Source organism: Cynoglossus semilaevis, chromosome 14, assembly GCF_000523025.1.
Source record: "Cynoglossus semilaevis isolate Cse_v1.0 chromosome 14, Cse_v1.0, whole genome shotgun sequence".
NCBI lineage: Eukaryota > Metazoa > Chordata > Actinopteri > Pleuronectiformes > Cynoglossidae > Cynoglossus > Cynoglossus semilaevis.
Genome location: NC_024320.1, coordinates 27,681,110 through 27,700,961, shown reverse-complemented (window position 1 = coordinate 27,700,961; position 19,852 = coordinate 27,681,110). Strand labels below are relative to the sequence as shown.

General features: G+C 39.6%; 2 protein-coding genes across 3 annotated transcripts in view; both read right to left on the bottom strand.

Annotated features, from left to right (window-relative positions):
* Positions 1-1,224: 1,224 nt before the first annotated feature.
* On the bottom strand, positions 1,225-11,688 carry kcmf1 (potassium channel modulatory factor 1). Its single transcript, XM_008326276.3, has 7 exons — positions 11,452-11,688; positions 8,939-9,106; positions 8,652-8,791; positions 7,149-7,250; positions 6,846-7,029; positions 5,366-5,660; positions 1,225-3,060 (listed from the first exon to the last, which is right to left on the bottom strand). The coding sequence occupies exons 1-7, from the start codon at positions 11,465-11,467 to the stop codon at positions 2,796-2,798; spliced, it is 1,170 nt and encodes a 389-aa protein (XP_008324498.1). The 5' UTR covers positions 11,468-11,688; the 3' UTR covers positions 1,225-2,795.
* Positions 11,689-12,089: 401 nt separating this feature from the next.
* Positions 12,090-19,852, bottom strand: part of itga1 (integrin, alpha 1) — a 55,545-nt gene continuing 47,782 nt past the window's right edge. Inside the window, exons 20-33 of one of the 2 annotated variants that reach the window (XM_017039056.2) lie at positions 19,203-19,279; positions 18,403-18,529; positions 18,223-18,300; positions 17,908-17,984; positions 17,738-17,827; positions 16,898-17,000; positions 16,686-16,802; positions 16,501-16,599; positions 15,628-15,735; positions 15,455-15,550; positions 15,247-15,360; positions 12,888-14,540; positions 12,484-12,852; positions 12,090-12,448 (exon numbers count right to left, since the gene is read on the bottom strand). In XM_017039056.2, coding sequence (XP_016894545.1) covers positions 14,484-14,540; positions 15,247-15,360; positions 15,455-15,550; positions 15,628-15,735; positions 16,501-16,599; positions 16,686-16,802; positions 16,898-17,000; positions 17,738-17,827; positions 17,908-17,984; positions 18,223-18,300; positions 18,403-18,529; positions 19,203-19,279 — 1,143 coding nt within the window. In that variant the 3' untranslated portion in view covers positions 12,090-12,448; positions 12,484-12,852; positions 12,888-14,483. Of the gene's footprint in view, positions 12,449-12,483; positions 12,853-12,884; positions 14,541-15,246; positions 15,361-15,454; positions 15,551-15,627; positions 15,736-16,500; positions 16,600-16,685; positions 16,803-16,897; positions 17,001-17,737; positions 17,828-17,907; positions 17,985-18,222; positions 18,301-18,402; positions 18,530-19,202; positions 19,280-19,852 lie in introns of those variants that run through there. The other variant, XM_025062275.1, reaches the window with a different exon arrangement.

Below are 19,852 nucleotides of genomic sequence, written 5' to 3'. Positions count from 1 at the left end.
GTCTTCACTGATCTGGGAACAGTGTGTTGAGCAACTCTGACGTATTGAGTTTTATCTTAAAAACAACACCTGTTGTCATGCAGTATACGTTGTAACCGTCACTGTGGAGGTTTGTTTAAAGTAAACTGGGTTTGGAACAGTTTAACTGAAGGATTGCTGAGTTTGGAACAGTTTAACTGAAGGATTGAAATTTTTTTCCTAAATATTTCAATTAAATAATATACATCTAAATAAAAATAAATACATTTGTACTATATTGATTCCATATTTGGGAAATTGTTGTGTTAGCAACACATATGCTGTTAACAGTTTGCCCCTAGCAAGCGCCAATCATGTGGTTCCTCTTGGAATCTAACCAGGACCCTCTGCTCTCTGCTTCCGAGGCAGGCGTGCTAACCGCTACACTATGGAACCGACAACTTAAAAAAAACAAACCAAAACAACATATTTTGTTTTGCGTCTCACCTTAAAAGTCTATTTGGTATTTAAAAAAACCAAACCAAAACAACACTTTTTGTTTTGCGTCTCACCTTAAAAGTCTTTCTTGGCTCTCTGGCTTGTTTTCATGCCAATGTGTCCCTGGGCTATAAACTATAACCTGGTACTGATCCTATAAAAAGAAAAGGTAAAGCTTAGTACTTTTTCAAAATATGAACAGATTGAAAAAAAATCAACAAAAAAAACAAAGGGAAGAAGCATTTGTTTTAGACAGGTACCAAACTGATGTGGTTGAAATCCAGCTCTAAACCATTACAGAGCCTCTCCTTGTTGGTGCCAAAACGTCCACAAAACCTTTGTTTAACTATCAGACCACCCTTTCTGTAAGTCGAAAAAATGTTATTTCCTGCTGCAGCCCTTCTAGATTTCAGATTGGAATTAGGATTAAGATTAAATGACCTCAGATGCCCTTTCTAAGAATCTGTAGTATTTTTTTTATCAGTCTCAAATGAGGCTTTTTAAAAAAAGTTTTCTTTAAATTGATTTGTTTTTTAACCCTCCAACCTCATGTTCGATCACCCACTTCTGTATTTTGTTTAAAATGTTTTGAAGTACCTTCACTGTACACTATGCAGTATTTTACACATCCACTACTTCTATCAAACGGTTGATCAAGTCACTTCAGTTGAAATGTGTTTGAGAAACAAAGTTCCATCGTTGGTCTGACCGCGGCCGAGCAAACATGTAGAGCGAGAATAAAGTGCAAAAACTGTGACCGTGTCTTGGTTTCATCAAAAGCTGTGTGCAGTTTATATTTATTGTATTCTAAATTTACATTTTTTTTTCTCTTTTAAAAAAAATGTCTGCCCATGTCTCAGAACCATTATGAAAGTTAACGCACAAATTCAATATACATCTCATTGTATTTTACAGAGAGGGTAAAAGTATAGGCATGAAGGTGGCATGATTCATATCAGAAGAGTCAGAATAAATAGAAAGTGCTAACTTTAGCAGAAAAAAACCCAAGAAACAAACAAACCAAGAAAAAAAACAAAACAAAACAAAACAGAAAACAGAGGGATGTTTTGTAAAAACCAAACGCGAGATGAAAACATCTCAACCCAACAAAGAGAAATCATCGTGGCACGTGGCCGGGTCGGACAGTGTACACAAGCAGATTGACGTTGAGAGAAGTGTGTGAAAGAAGAATGGACAGATGGACATCCAGACTTATCTATAAATTATCAAGTATACGGCATCTAAACAGCTTATCACTAAATATTAACACCTAAGAAAACTTCAAAAGGCAAGGTCTCGTTTTTTTTTTTCTTCTTCTTCTAATGCATGTAGTCGTCGTTCGCAGCAGCCTTCGACATTTTCAGACATTCGTCACAGAGAAAAGGCAAATCTGGAGCTCACTCGGTCACACACACACTCTCTCTCTCTCTCACACACACACACACACACACACACTGCAGTAGGCAATAATGGCTCTACTGCAAGGTCCGATTCGGTGCGATTTCTTCATTAAATACAGACTCGTTCAAAGGAAAAAAAACAAACAGTCCACTGTTTGGAGTTAAATTTCTGCTCACCGCTGTGAACGGACGCCTTTTTCCACGTTCGTAGTAAGCATTTAAAAACAGTTGAAACCTTTGGGATACTTAAACAAAATGTTTTTAATGACAAGGTCATTAAATGTCATGCACGCTGCAAATAACTGCATGCAGTAGTTATGGTAACCCATCCAAGCACTTTTTATTTATTAATAGTCATTAACACACACAGCAGCTTGATCAGAGGAGCCTACGCTCTCTTGACTTTGAATGTGGACTTCTGTTTTTTTTTTTTTTTTAATAATGGAGAGCTGTTTGCATGTCACAGGAAGCAAAGGTCTGCCACAGCTGCCTGTAACATTTACCTGACAGAGAAAAGAAACGTTAGGTGGTTTGATTATCAACTTCATATATATATATATTTTGTTTTTAATATATATAATATTTATATATTTGTCTCCTCTCGCTCACACACTCGGTTGCTATTGCTCACTCGTACATTTATCCCACTTGCTCTCATTTATTCTTGTTTACATTGTAACAAAAATGGTGACAGGCCTGAAATTACAATCACCAAAAACAAACTCAGAAAAATAGAAGGAGAGAAGGAGCAGGAGGAGGAGGAGGAGGAGGACGAGGAGGAGGAGGGGGGAGGACAGAGAGATAGGGTGGGTGATGGAGAGAGAGAGAGAGAGAGAGAGAAAGAGAGAGAGAAAGATTTGTGTGAGGGAACCGCCGCTGCTCGCTGCCCATCACTGACAGTTGCAGCAGAGTGGACACAGTCTGCTTGATGCTCGGACATCAAAGAGGAGGCGGCGGAGGCTCCTTCCTCGTGGAGCTGCTCTCTCTGAGCTGGAGGTTCTCCAACGCCACATCTAAAGGCATGATATCCACGCAGCCCATGGCTCCGAAGTCGGCGAAGTCCCTGCGCTCTTCCTCGTCGGAGGAGGAGCTCTCTTCGCGCATCAGCGTGGACAGAAGAAGCTCCTGGACGAACAGGCTGCGGTCGGCGCGCTCGCCTTCTAGGAACTGCCGCTCTGCTTCAGACATCTTAGGTTCGTTCAACCTGAGGAGGAGGAGGAGGAGGAGATTAATTAAAAAAAAAAAAAATCTAACTAAAAGGCTTTGGTTCAATTTTACAGAGCAGACGTCAACAAACAGATGATCTGGTTGTTTTAACTAATGGAGTTGGAAACATTTCACAACATTAAAAAATAATTAACTTCTATATCAGTGTCACAGGTTATAAAGAGTTGATGGAACGTCTGTCATCCCCTCATATTTTACCACTAAATCTTATACAGGGTTCTGAGCCAATCACAGCAGAGCGAGGGCGGGCTTCACCCTGGGGGGGGGGTAAACAACCATTTGCACTTTTTATTTTGACCTCTGGTCAATTCAGAGTGAACAACGGACCTGGTCCAGTATGTTACTGAACTGTGAGAGAAAACCAGTGAACACACAGTAACAGACACACACAGTAACAGACACACACAGTAACAGACACAGTCCAACAACAGATCAAACTGATGATCTTCTTGATACGTGGTGAAAGCTCTAACCACCCCGGACGTTTCTGAGTGTAAACATGTACGCATAGAAAACACAACCAGAGGGTGGCAGCAACGCCATCCATCAACGGCAGCAGTGAGACATGATGGTCAAGACAAGCTAGTCCAGCAGAGGCTTTCTGCGATCGATCAATCAATCAATTTAGATCATTTTTTCTTTTTTTTTTCCAGTTAGCAGGTTGATTCTGACAGTCCTAGGAGACAGAACTGCACCATCATCCTGCTTCAGGGTAAATGAGTTGTTAAATCCAACATGTGAAGAACAGTTCAACACAGATCCTGCAAAAATATTTAGTGGAAACAATAAAACATCCTATACGTCTTCTTACTGAAGGACAGCTCTACCTCTGCCACATTTCTTTGCAACACACCGTTGCTCCACGAGCCTTTTTTGAAATCTCATTTTGCTGTGTGCAATATCATCCGATAAATGTGTAAATGAATCACCTGTAGAACTTGCAGAGCATCAGCTGGTGCTCTTTCTCTTTCTCCACACATACAGTATCTTTCTCCTTCTCCTTGGCCTTCTGCCTCTGCCTCTCTTTTGTTTTTCCTTTCTCTGCCGGTTCCATATCAGACAGTAGCTCTATCTCGTTCAGTAATTTTGTTGATTTGAATTTCTTCCCCAGTGGGTTTCCCCCACCAACGCTGGACTGAATTAATTCTGCTTTTGTCGGCTCAACGTCGTTTTTTCTTCTTTCCTCAGATATATATTGTTCCATTTGTACGAAGGAAAGACAATCTCTGTGAATAACCCAGCTGCCTAGTTAATCCTGAGCTGCAGTACAAACGCGATGCCGTTTTACAGACACATCCTGATGCAGGAGAATCATCTCATTGTTCATTTCTACACCACGAAACCACTCAAAGAACCACGAGACGCTCTCGACGCCAAAGATAAATAAATAAACAGAATGACTGGTGAAACAAATGGTGACGTTTAAAACAAGGAAGTCTGTTTACGTTTGCCAGAGTAAAGGTAGATTCAAAGAGTGATGCAACGTCTGGTACGGAAGAGCAGTAAAAAGAAATCTTTGATCCTTTGAAGTGCAAAAATAAAAAGCTTAGGCTGTGTTCTTAGAAGCAATCAGCCAACCAGAGTCTTCCCACTGTTAGAGAATGACAAGAAGGATTTTTTTAGAAAGAACACAGAAAAAAAAAAAAAGTTCTGTCCCGTCACCTTTGTGTAAAACAGTTCCCAGAACTTGACTAGTCAGGCACTGGTACAGACGTTGCTTATGAAAACAGACCAACGACGACACTGTGGAGGGTTGGACCATTAATCCACTGTGAGGCTAAGCTAACGACATGAGCACGATTCTGGTGCTTTTGAAATGTATTGCTTTACTGCACTGCTGACCAATCGCTGCATTTAACACAATTGTGTGCGGTGATAGTGAACACGTTCCATAAACCTGTCGGAACTCTGGTTGAAATTTTCCGATGCAGACTTTGCATCTTGTCTTATGAGTTGACAGTGGTGAATATTTAAAAAAAAAAAATTTTAAGGAAAAAAAAAAAACTTGAATGTTTTCGTGAGTGACCTTTTGTGTTACAGAATGAAGCAGGTAACAAAAGAAAATTCCAACAATAGCAGAAAACAGCTTCATCAAGTTGCTACAGCCCAGGAAGAGAAGTGCTGCACAAGAACACGGCTCTGACACTTAGAAAATATGATAACATGCAGACATGCTGCTGTGCCGTTTGTCACCTGTAGGTTGTGTCATCGATGCCTAAAGCTTTGGGGGGGGGTTTGACAGATTTTTTGGGGGCATTTTTTTTTTACAAGACCACACTCACCGTGCTAATAGGAACTGGGAGCTGTGGGACGAGGACTGGGGGTTGCTTTCACCCAGGGTGGCAGTGTTGGCAGTTGCTGTATTGGGTGGGGGGATGGCGTTGCCGCTGTTGCCCGGGTTGTTGCTGCGCCGCGTCCCGTGACGACCCGCCTCCACCGGCTGCCTCGCCGCCTGAGCCTGCTGCCGCTCCAACTGCAGTTGCATCTGAAGCTGCTGCAGTTGAGAGGCTGAAGGTCCCGAAGAGTTTATCTGCCCCCCCGCTGCACGCCGCACACCCGACAGCTGAGACAACAGCTCTGCAAGAAACACAACAGGGTATTGGAACGTTTAGACAAATCAGAAGAAGGGACTGATCTGTGAACAGGTTTGAAGAACGTGAGAAACAGTTTGGTTTTTTTTTTTAAACCGATGGATATTGGCCAGATGTTTGTACTTGTATATAGTTTTACTTCAGTTACACAAGCTGCATACCAGAGCCTTAACAGATAACTGTAGTTTACTGTACTCCTGTGGAATGGTACAAAATGAAATCCAATACAAATACTAAAGAACAATATAGAATATAAAAAACATGTCTATATATTTACAAAAGTCACAGTTCATACTGTATAAGAAAACAAAATAAAATTACTTTTTCTGATCTAACACTGTGTACACAATGATTCATGGAACAACTGGTAAAGCAGCACAGAAACGACAAAGATTAAAAAAAACAACTCGTTTCACGGTCTTCATCATTAGGTTTCTAATGACGCTTAAAACACTGGGAATGAATTTTACCCAGTTGTTAACTCAGGTTACAAAACTATTTTTATTTTTACCAGACAACTGAGAATTTCCACTTCAGCCACAGAAATGTTCAATGCTTTTAAATATTTGGAGAACAAAGGGAGCGGCATCGATGTGAAACACTGTGACAGGAATGTTGGGAGGATTCAATCAGTCTAGACCTGGGAGTTCTGTGAGGGCGGAAAGAACTGAGTAGAACTGTAGGACATGGAATAAAAACTGTGGAGTGAGTGAAACTCTGTGAACGGCTGCAATCACGTCGTCAGGCAAAACAAGTACTACCTCTGAGGAACGCCAAGTAAAATAATGTGTTTCCCGAAAAAGAGCAAGTGTTTACAGAAAGGCTGTGGTGAAAAATCCTCGATTTATACAAAAGCTTCTCTTTTTTACTCAAAGAATTTGGGGGAATATAAGAGTAATTGAAAAAGTTCTATGAAAGATGTTTCATTTTCAAAGGTGAAACAAACACATGAAAAAAGCTCGTGTCTCAACTTCGACAAGTTTTATCTTGGTTGTCAAAACACTTTTTACACACTGCCGAAAAAAAAAATGTTTTCATTTCACAGAAGCAGCTAACAATATTTTTAATCAATTTGTATTTATATATATTTTTATATATTTGTTTGTGTGTGTATGTGGGGCGGACTGTCCTGTACGACAGGGGTCTTGTGGGTAATGACGACTCATCTCACCTGCGATAGGGTCCATTGCTTCTCTGTTACTGGGAGTATAACTTGAACTTTGTGAGGAGGAAGATGAAAGTCCACCTGTGGAGCCGCTAGTAAAGTGCATATTTGTGCGTCGTGCTCTGGGTCCACCCAGTCCTCGCCCAGGGTGGAACATCCTACGTACGTGTCGAACACTGCTGGACTCATCGTGAACAAAAGCCAGTTAAGAAAAACAAAATGTAGTCATGTGACACATAATAAATCTGTTTTTTTTCTCCACGATTCAAATGATATGTGCACTCCAGCAGAGAGACACAGGAAGGATATTAAATCTCTTGGTGCTCTGTGTTCAAGTGTGAGGTGAGCTGTAAAGTCATCTGTGACATGGTTTGGGTCTCCTCCGGGCAAGGCAGCACAAATGGGACAAATCTGAAGAGGGGACAGAAAGAAGACAACACACAACACACACACAGTCATTTTAATGACCACCAAACACTGCTTAAATAATGAAAAAGTTTAAGACAAATAAATGATCTAAAATGTTAGACGGACAAACAGGTTGATTTTGTTCAACCACCGTCTGAGTGACAAGTGTTCACTGCTGCCAGACGGTCTTTGAATGGGCCTTCAGGTCCTTGAACAGTCCTGACCAGTCCAGATGAACTCCTGGACCGATTATGAACGTTCTTATAATAAGGATTCTGCTAAAAACAACATCAGTTGCCACAGTGTACACCCAGTGTTGACGGGCTGTCTGTGATTCTAGTGTTGAATGGTTGCCACAATATAATAGGAAAAAAGCCGGACATCGTCATTAGTTTTTAAAAATATGCTACAATTATTAAATCAATAGTTACATTTCTTGTTAAAGGATCAGCCTTGTAATCGAAGATTCAATCCAGGTGAATGTAGAGATTAGAGTTAATAAGTTTTTTTTTTTAGAACAAGTCACAATCTAATTCAATATTTCTTCACCATCAAACATCACTCATTTAACAGGAGGAGTTGGCAGCGCTGTGAAAGTGAGCAACACAATGAATGTTCAACTAGTGTTCACTGACCAATAATCATCTCACTGACCCTGCATACTGACCACAGGGCCAACCACAAACCCAAAGGAGAAAATGCCAAACTAAGCAATAAACAAATGAATGAATAAAAAGGTCAAACGGGTCCAAGAGCGGACCAGCACGACAGGACGTCATACAGAGGCAGACCCAACAAAAACCACTGAGCAGGATCACAGTGATACAAGGCAAAAAGTAGAGGTTTGGTCTGTCAACCCCTCCACTTAACCAGGTGGTGGGAGATTGTTTCATGTTAACGAGTCAATGCAGTTCGAGAACAACACACTATCTCAGTTTTCACTCTCCTTCCCTATCTTTAACTAGTAACTATTATAAACCATGATTTAACTGATGTTCTGTGCAGTTCATATTAGTCAATGACAAGTGGCTCTTTTCAAATACCTAATCTGCCAATCAGTGGATGAGCTCTAGAACGTTGATATTTACAAGTTCCAAATATTCAATTCCTTCCTAGTTTTTCTTTGGAAATGTACACAGAAGGCAGCATGGATGACACCGTCTGACCTGTCTGTCTGCCCGTCTCTCTGACTAACATTTTGACCAGTAGTAGTTCATGCTGAGTGAGGAGCATCACACAACAGCTGCAGCACATGGAACTACAGTGAAAAAATCAGGACATTAATAAGCATTACATTTGTGTACAGCAGAATGGGAATAGATTGCTCTAGTTGGTGTTGGTGTATGTGTTTGTGTGTGTGTTTGTGTGTGTGTGTGTGTGTGTTCGGCAGCACAGTCCACTCACCACCTCTGTGGAAGTCTCAGCATGCTCTGAAGTGACGTGCTCCTGTAGGGACGTCTCTGTGTAGCCCATCTTGCCACAGTAAGGACATGTGAACGACTGCGGTTGCTCTACTGAAAAGGTGTCTCCTCCGTAATACAAGTCTGCAGGAAGACGACAGCCATTTTGATTGATACCAGTGACTGAAAACTGCAGCTTCACACAGTCAGTTTTAAACCATGGCACAGGCCGTGACACATTTGTTTTGTTTTTTTTATTTTATTTTCATTGGCTTCTAACCAGGACCTTACCATAGTCTACCCTGGTTAATATACACTGCATGGGGTGCTCTGTGGTGTGTCTCGTTGTCGTGGCTCCGCTCTCGTAGCAGGACGCGCACAGATCGTAGTCGTAGCAGATTAAACACTTGAACCGCCTTCCTCTGAAGTTCCCTTTTAAACACGCATCGCAGCTCACACCTGCAACAGAGACGGGAGAGTCTGTCAGAGTTTAATAATGACAGTGTTAGAAATTCCTTATAGCAGCAAGTCTTGAGCTGCACACCGGTCACACTTATATGAGCGTGTGTTTTGGAGTGGTACCAACCTCAGGAGTGCCCAGCGTTGGAAAAATGTGACATTCCAGTTAGGTTGACAAGTAACTCTGAGGCTCAACTTACACGTCCCGACCATTTGTTACTCATTTATGACATGGTTACAATTTTAGGTGCTTGTTATTGTTACGCCGAACCATGTTTATATTGGGGAGAATTATTCAACTACAAAAAAAGATTTGCTTAGAATTGCAACTATTCAGCATTGAGCAGCTATTCTTTGGCAACAGCGGACCCCAAACTGTTTAAATAGTGCGTTACCAAAAAAATAATTGATAGTTTTAAATATGAACAGAACTACATATAACAAATGCATTTATCACTGTGTGCTTAAGTGAAGCTGCTGGATTAAACCATGCTGATTTTTGGCAATCACTGAAGTCTATGAACAGATGAGGCTGGACTAGTTTAATTCCTTCCATAAAGACATTTTTTAAAGTAAATTTGCACAAAACATACAGAGACTCTTCATTAGATTCCCTTGGATTGGGTAAATTAGCTGTCAATCACTTAATGCATATACAGCAGTTGTGTTTCATCGGACTGCAATTTCTGCCAATGAGATTGTAGTTAGTCTGAACACCACAATAATAAAAATAAAAATCAGCTGACCATCATATCAACTTCAAGTGCAGCTATGGTTTAGACTGACTTAGTAGTTATTTTGTCAACTGCAGCCTTGAAGCTACTGAAACCGGCTTTCCTAGAGGCATAGATCCTTTTGCTCGCCCTGGCAAATGGAACACATCCAAGGTGGTTTTGAACAAAAAGTTTCCTGTAACATTAACAAGGCTTTCTATCCATCTAGTTCCATGTTCTAGAAAAGATAAGAAAGTCTGTAACTCAAACAGTTAGCTAACATGTGGGACAATGTTAAACAAAATCAAATCACAAAAGTTTTCGACATTGTTTAAAGACACACACACAATGATAAAAAGAAATTAGAAAGAGAATAGTTTGTTTTTTCAAACAACTACTCAGATAGTTCGCAATAACATGAACAAACGGTAGAATTTTATTACACTAAAAGCAGAGTTACAGAGTACTAGAAAGGAAAGATGTGGTTATATATTTTCTCTTCACAGAATTACACCTTATCTGACAAATGCTAAAATTACCTAGGCCAGTGCTATGAGTTTCCACTAACTACTCTGACCTTTTCCAAAGGAAACTTTTAACATTCTCTTTGAAAGAAACACTCATTAACTAAAGCCAGAGCTAAAAAAAAACAAAAAACAAAAAAAAAAAACAAAAAGAACAAAAAAACAAAACACACACACATTACTAGATAATATGTAGTCTTGTCCAAATTAACTGATAACTCTAACCTGTGACCCTCCCTCAGGTCAACCTACAGATGAAGCACACAAAGAAAACTGATCTGAGACCTCCGTGGACAATCATGTAAATTCAACTGACTAACAAGTTGCTAGGTATGGTACTAGGTAGGTCTGTTGCTACTTCAAACACAAAATAAGTTGTGTTCCATACTGGGTCTATCCAACTAACCATACATTGGCTACAAACGTACTGCACAGAGCTGAAAATGTTATGGAGAAATAAATGATTATTTCGTTGTAAACTAATGTCATGCAATATCAAAAAAGATCATTTTTTTCATTTCCATCTGCTCTGTAGTTGGACACACCGTGAGCTTGCTAACTCAGTGGTAGGTTTATGAGGAGAGGCCTCAGACTGTCTTCTTGATGACAGTGCATTCGCTAACAGCAGCTGTGTAATTGGACAAACAGGACACTGAAACAACACTGCAGCTGACAGTAGAATTAGCGCAGACACAACAAAAAGACACCGCGAACAACACCTGGGCGTATTGTAGTGTGTATAAGCAACCGAGAGAAAGCTGAAGCAGCATAAAGGTTCTTGATATTAGCCTACAGTAGCCTGTTAGCCGCTAGCCCGGCTATCACAGGGTAACGCAGCGATTAGCAACCGCTAACTGCTAACCTCATCCATGTATCAAAAACACCGGGGGACTCTACACCAATTAATGGGACTCTATTCACACATGTACCGAAAATCTGTATGTGGTCAAATTATGTGATTTGAAACTAGTCGTGAAACGAGGCTTGAGAGCGCCTTAAACAACCATTTCTTGACTTGAATTGGTACTTAGCAGAGCTAGCAGACGCGCTAGCCGCTGTGGGTAAACGTAAGACCAACCAAAGCGCCTCGAAGCCTTTTTCCACTCACCCTCATGTCGGGACATCCTACAGACAGCGTCACGGCCCTTCCTCGGGCTCCCCAGTGCGCTCAACGGTGGTACAGATACACCTTTTGAAGGGCAAAAGTAGAAAATGTTTCACCCTCGTTGCTTCTTCGGCCAAGATGGATCCCCCAGCAGCTTACAGTTTGTTCTGCTTCCCCTCCCTGAGTGTCACTTATCGCTCAGTGCTGTAGCTGAACACCAGGGGACACTGTGGTGCCGCACTTTCGCACAGTCAACCAACTGTGACTTTCATCTCTACACCCTAAGCTTAGTCTGACAGGAATTTGGCTGGGGCTAAATATTAGCTTCCTAAAACTAAACAAAGCAGACCAATAAAATGTAAAACATATTAGATACACTGCTGTTTTTTTACATTACAAAGAGTGAACTGCTTTTATCAAAATCTACACTGATTTAAAAAACAGTGTACAAAACAAAACAAAACTGGGAGAAAATAATTGTCATGCTATTGATTGGGCCGCCTTGATCTAAATGTTACTTTTATCTAATAAAACTGTAATGTATAAAATGCCAGACTCACTCTGCCAGGTTGAACAGAATTGGAAAGTAGCACAAAGGTTAGCTCATTTAAAAAATAAAATAAAACAAGATCCAAAACGTATTTTCCATCAAAAGTCTTTATTTTTGTACATATGATTCATTTAATTTGTGTGCTGATGAGGACGCACAGTCTGACAAACCAGTGCATTATAACAAAGACTTCACAGCAGTGTAAAGGCTGAGGTGGTGCTCACACTTCTTACTTTGTGCCTTGCTTGCATTATTTACACTTCTCAGGCTAAAGAGTGCTAACAATTAGCAGTAACTTCATTCATCTGAATGCAAGTGTACAAAGCGGGAATGGTGACCTCACCCTGGTGCATACGCCTGATGTACAGTCTTCAGATTGCTAACAGTTACACATTCTGTACACACAAACAATACATGTGCTTCATGTTGACAGTGGAGATTAGTGAGGAGCTCTTTTCAAGCTCTTTTCTTCACCGATAATAAACATCCAAGCTCTTTTCTTCACCGATAATAAACGATAGTGAGGACGAAAAAAATCTATGCAGAAACCCATTCTCTTCAAACATACAACATCAGCACACTGTCCAGCTGTGCAACAAAAACCAAGACAGAAAATCAGGAAATATACTCAGGAAATGTACCTTGTACCACACTTGGGCTGTTTGCTGGTGAATAGTAACACAAATGTAGCTCCACATGGAAACTCCGTTTTGCAAATTGACTAATTGAAATCAAAACGGTTAAAGTCCCTGGATTAAAATCACAGTAAATGTGATCAGATTTAAAGCCATGGTAGTGAATACACCAACTCTCCTGTGTACACTTACAACCACACACAGTAATTATTCTCCCCCCTCCCCAAAACAGAACCATATTTACATATTCCCACCCCCAAAACAGAACCATATTTACATATTTGCATCAGCTTTGCGACTGTGATGTACAGACCTTATACTTATCTGTAACATAGGTCAAATATTAATGCTGTTTGAATCTTTGTAGCACCTGAGCCTTGACCTCTGACCTCCTCATCTCTCTCTCTCTCTCTCTCTCTCTCCCCTTAACTTGTTTCTCATTCCAATTCTAATCCTAACTCCAACTAAATCTTGAATCTCAAATAACCTCTAACTCAATGTGGATGTGGACAAAATGTCTCCACAAGGACAAAGTGGCCCCAAAACAATATTCCTAAACCAATGTCCTCACAGATACAGCTGTACCAGCTACACACACACATTGTTTTCTTTGGTGTTTTGTGAACACTAAATTTAAGCACAAAACATTCCCTCATCCTTTATCCTAATCTTAACCATTCCACATATCTGTCTAATCCTAAAGACTCTAGTAAGACTAATTCTAATCCCAACTTCAAACTAAATCTTAAACCTAAAAACACACTCACTCAGCGGGAATGTACGAAATGTCCCCACAAGAACATGTCCCCACTACAATAGTATTTTTTCAAAACAATGTACCCACAAGTATGGCATTACCAACACACTCACACACACATACTTATAAGGCTGGCTGATAATATCTCTTATTTTACACAAATTTAAGCAAAGACAATTATGTACATTTTTACGCTTTACACTTTTCAGCCCAGAGCCATATTTACAGTACAATCAAAGGTGTAGATTTTTATATTTTTTTAAATGACAAAGGTGAAATTAATTACAAACATAAACATCAGAAAAGGCACAATATATTTTTCTAAAAAAAAAAAAAGATTAAGAAAAAAAAGATAAAATGTTAAAAAAACAAAAGCATACAACTTTGGTAACGCCCCCAGTTCAGGTCAGGGTCATTTAAACTCAATATCAAGAATGTGCCACATTATATGGTAAAAAAACCAATCCATCAAACAAAACGATACAAAACGCTAAAAAAACCCACAGTGTTCTTCAACACAGGAGTCTGAGTTCACATCATCAACTCAGAGGCAAACACATCTTTCGAACGTCATGATTGTTACGACACAGATTTGGAGGTGAAGTGAGGCGGAACTAAAAACAAAAACCTGAGTACTTTTCCCTCTACAGTTGGAGCGTACATGTACAGGTTGTAGCTGGGAGACCTCTGTGAAGCTGCTGTCTTTGACCTTGAGTTGCCTGATCAGTGATGCCGGCGTCCTCTTCTTTATGGCTCGTCCTCCTCAACAACATTTAAATCTGACGGGAGGAAGTCAACCTTATTGCCATTTACATGGAAACACAACACTGGAGCTGTTGCTATACAGTATATACAAGACTAATTGGCAAAGGTGAGAATATTCTGTCACAAAGTTGTTTTTAAGAGAGTGATGTACGTGATGAATGATGAAATAGTCTGGGAGTCTTTGGAAACAGTGTTAAACCCTTTGTGGGAGACAGTGAAGGCAGCTGGTGTGTCCCAGCACTGAGGCCATGGTGGGTCTCCGTCCCTCCTGTGTCGCCGTGAGTCGATGGGTTTGACAGCAGTGAGCTCACAGAGCTGTCCTGATACCTCAGTCCATGACTTCTTCCTTTGTGTAGTCTCTGGATTTCCTCTTGAAGAAGCCCATCTGAAGGAGGAGAAACTCCGTCAGTGAAGAGTTCACAGTCAGTGTTTAAGAAGGGACTGTTCACCATGACAGTTTTTATAGAGCCAAGAATTTGACCTGACCGGAAGGACAAGGTCAATTTATGACCCATTCTGGACATATTCTAACCAAAGTCCAAATTTTATGATTCTTTTTCTCTACTTTAACATGAGCTACAAGTCGCAAAGTCCTACGACAGATTTTCTAGTTTCAGTTAGTTGAGTTTTATTGCGTTAAATATCTATAGCTACCCCTCTAATTCTGTATATTGCAATATTTAATTTATAACTTTCAGTCTCTGCTATTTTTCTTGGCTTACTTTTGGTTAATTAAACCAATCTTTAAATCCAGGTTTTACACCAAGGGAATTTCCTTTTTCTTTTTAAAATATACAATATTTCAAAAGTAGTGTTTTCCACACATAACTGCAAACAGAAATCAAATTTTTATCATCACTAACATGTGATACATTTTCATTTCAACGTCCCATTGTTGTCAAGAATATAATTCCTAAGATCACTTATAAAGTCATAAATATAATGAACCAGTTTTATAATACAAACCACAGAAGACATTTCTATGAAGAAATGAACTAAATCACATGAAACTTAAAGTGAAGAAATTTCTTTTAATGAACTAAATCACATGAAACTTAAAGGAATAAAAAAACTGGTCTGGACAACCTTACCTTCCAAAGAGCAAAGATAACGAGCGCTAAGATCAGCAGTCCAATCAGGATGCTCACTATAATGACCCATATGGGGATCCCTCCTAACGTCTCTTTAGAAACCTGGATCTTCACCTGTGAGATCACACGCAGACATATCGTTACTTCAACACTTTGTTCAAAACACAAAGAGCAGATTTAATAATAAAAAACAAACGGAGTGACTTACAGTTCTGGTCTTGTCGCTGCTGTTCAGTACAAACAGACTGATATCTCTGACTTCCAGAGTTCCATTCACTAACATGTGCAGACTGCTAAACTCGCCCTGTTGGAAACATTTGATTAAATATGTTTGGTTTTCTTTCTCTCACGCAGCTGTGGTGTTGAACTCAGCCATCGTACCTTTATAAATGTAGGTTTCCACACTCTGAACGTGACATTGACCTGACTGAATTTGTCCTCAGGGATGGAGCAAGTGAACGACGCACAGGACAATTCTGCAGAACAGCTCTGTGGACAAAAAGAGAGACAGAGAGGAAAAAATACACTTGGATTAAAGACCTAGACGGGAGGCCGAGGGTTTGTTACCAAAGTTTTAGAAAGTCAACACTAGGTTTGTACAAGAATAGAATGTTGTATAAAACAGTAAGGTTACGTAGAACTCTGGTGTAAAATACATGATTGAGATATTTTGATTAAATGCTATAATATTATTCAGTACTTCATGGGTACTAATGGAGTCCTAGATTATATACTTCATGGGTACTAATGGAGTCCTAGAGACTTGATCTAATATAGAATCACTGTATATATTATTTTTAATTTGATATTTTTTGTAATTTTATTTTATAATACTGGAAGACTGTAATCTATTTAATGGGACTTACAACATGTTCACTGTGGAGTTTTTTCTTCAGCAGTATTTCCTAGTGAACAAATACTGTAGTATTCCTCTTTTTGGCCAATCTGTCTTCTTACTTTTTACGTCTTTTTTTTTTTACTTTTACTTCTTCTTACTAAGATGCCAGGAACTTGCAGTACTGCAAATTTAGAACAGGGTGGCAATACTCTGCATACCAAGGACGTCTCTATAGAATATCCAAACTGAAGCAAGAGAAACAGGTTTTACCAGACATTCTGTTGAAAGTCTGGTTACACCTGACATTTGCGGTCAGGCTTAGTCACAGTTAGAGTGACGTACAGTCACTAAATATCAAGATTTCATTTCCCTTCAAAACCAGAGCAGCTGCTGGAAAACCAAGCCGTTCTACTCACCAGTAGGAAGACACTGAGGGATTCCTTGTTTGGATCAGGCTTGACGATATTTGGGTTAATTTTATCAGGGTTAATCCAGCGCGCTGCATCACAGTAAACCTGCACAAAAAGACAAGAAGATTTGACTTGTTTTTTTATGTGTGTGTATAAAAGTGTGTGTACAGTAGGCGTGTGTTTTTGTGTACCTGAGGGCTGGTGGTGACATGTGTGAGGTAGAGTAGATTGTTCTGTCGGGGAGACAGGTGAGGGTAGGTCACTGTCAGGTGCAGGGGTGGAGTCACTGCATCACTCGTCTTCTCCACCTGTAGAAATCAGAGGTCGACGGTTACGGTACCTGACACTGACACACACTCACAGACACTGCACCTGCGAGAGTCAGCGACCGTCGGAATTTTACCGTGTAGCTGATGTTGACTTCTTCTCCAATCATCCTGGTGTCATTGAAAACCCGAGCGTACTGCTCACCTTCCTTTACCACGATGTGTTCGTCCACAGGTCGCCTGCAGGGGGCATATATTTCAAGGAGAAATCACAATTAGGTTTGATTGTTCTTCACCAAAGTGATTATAAAGACAGATGTCTAGCTAGCTTACAATAACACTAGGTTAAACAAGATGCTAGGTAGCTAGAAGAAGAACACATACTACATATTTGGATTTCATATCTAGTATTCATTTAACCCCAACAAAAAAAAAAAAAATTATGGGGCCTAAAAAAGTATACAAATTATGGGGCCTAAAAAAAGTATACAAATTATGGCAAATAGGGCAAATCCAAAACTTAGAAATTTTGCTGATGCAGCATTCCTTCCATCAGTTAACATTATATCAAGTAACTCAGTTAATAAAAAAAAAAGTTAGGTCACTTTTTAACAAGCTACAGTTGATCAGGTTTTTAGGCTCCATGTAAATAATAGAAAAGTTTCACATTTGTTTAAATGTTTAAATATTTAGGTGAAATTATTAGATTAAAAATGGGAATTAATTATAACCGCAGAATGGGCTGTGAGAGAAAAGTGCTTCAAAAATACGAAGGACTTTTCAAGGCCTAACAGTTTAGTCCTGTGAACTAAAAGGTCTGAAAATGAATCCCACAACTCTTTCCTTTAACAGCCAGCTGCTCTGCCCAAGTACTGATGTGGATGCCATCCGTAACCACAGTCATCCATCAGTCCATCTGTACAGACGCCTCTGTGTGTATGAACAGTGACAACATACAAACGTTCACTACTACTCACACTGAGAACACCAGTCCAGCCTCGTACTTTACAGGGATGGAAATCTGCACTGAGTTATCGTTCAGGGTCGACGCCAACTCTTCACTGTCACTGTGGGGAAAAATGCAGAACAAAATGCAGAAACTGGCAGAGAACGAAGCCTTTGCATTGATACAGAGTGATTTTCTGACCTCGTGGCTGTGACATTGATCAGGATTTCCTCTTGAACATGATAGGGATTGACCTCAAATTTCACTTTGAACGTTTCCTGTGGATGTAATTAAAAATCGTTACAGCTGTGTGGTCGTCATGGAGATGACAACCCAGTTACATGTGTCGACCAAAATACATGGAGATGGAAAGGAAGATGCCGGTCCGCAAATAAACAGGTCATCGACCACAAGCTCAACCACTGGCTCTGAATGAGTGGTCACTTATAACTGCAATACACATAAAGTATTTGGTGGGACCGTACTTTGGACAAATGAAAATATATCACGACAAACCTCGAAATTGTTTCCCAGGAATGGATATCCAACAGCACACTCCACTTTAGAGTTATCCAGAGAGCAGTCCTTCTCAGGCTGGCAGTCCAAAAAAAAAAAAAAAGAAAGAAAAAAAAAAACCCACCCATTATTGCGCTGCCATTCAAAGGATAAGGAGACCAGTGTGTAACCAAATCTCACCTCCACTTTAACGTAGTTGATGTTGTGTGTGAAGCTGAGGATGATCTTGGTGTTGTAGGCGTTGTCTTTGCTGTTCCTGATGTTTATGTTCACATCGAACTTGTCCTTGGAGGCTCTGATGATCATGCTGGGAGGGTCATTAAAGACGGTTAGTTGTAATGCACACAATCCACCACGGGACGGCAGTCATGCATTAGTGTGAACGGCTAATGAGGAATCACCGGTGAGTCATGTAGGAGTCAGGGTTAGAGCTAACTTTTTCAGGGTGGGCCTTGTTTATAATACAGTACTCTTCGGGGACAAGTACGTGTAGTACGTGTGTAGTTATTTTTGTTTTGTATTTGAATATTTATAGTAACTGTTTAAAAAGCCTGGCTTAGCTTTGAGAGAGATTTCATTACATTTCATCTTCCTGTGCGTTTTTACTATCGACTAATGTATCTCTGGATATGAAGATGGATTTTAAACATGGTACTGAAAAGTTTTTTAAAGTGATATTTGAAGGTATCACCAGTATGTCTTTAGTGAAGACTGATGAAGACTCTGTGGTGCTGTTACTGTGTGAGAAAGAGGAAGGATGAAGGCATTTCCTCTACTTCAAAACTTTTTTTCTCTAAGAACCTGATGGAATGTGCCGGACTTTGAATCTGAATTATGCAATTATGACTTTCATATCATGAAACAGTTTGTGTTGCATAATCAAAAATATCACTACAGTCATTAGTATTTATGGACAAAAAATTAAAAAATGATGACAGCAAAAGACATCATGCAAAGTCCAGAGTGTCAACGAACTTCACCTGCTGACACTTGGCTGTGCTCTGAGGGAGAGGTCAGCGATGCACCTCTCATCACTGCCACAGTCCACCAAATGGATCTATAAGACACAGACAGGCAGTACTTCACTACAGATGTAACAGAACCATCAGTACATTAGACCGGGAACAACCAGAAATAATTAAAAACAAAAGATTCACTTGCAGCAAAAACAGTCCCAGTGAAATTGTTCAAACATGTGTTAGCCACGAGGGCTCCATATTTAACACTGTCTGTGGGCCAAGTCATTCATTTTGCTATGTGGGAAAGTTGTCATATACAACTTCCCATCACAGTACGAAAGTCATTCAATTTGAGTAGGGCAGCCTTAAGTGAAATCAAAAAAAATTCTGATTGTCGGAATAATACGGCCAGACTGTATTTTTTTGTTTTGTTTTGTTTTTTCCAGGGCAACACACTAATATTATTAACTACATCTACTACTTCTTTTACTAGTTCTTTAATAATAATAATAATAATAATAATAATAATAATAATAATAATAATAATAATAATAATAATAATAATAATAATAATAATAATAATAATAATAATAATAATAATAATAATAATAATAATAATAATAATAATAATAATAATAATAATAATAATAATAATAATAATAATAATAATA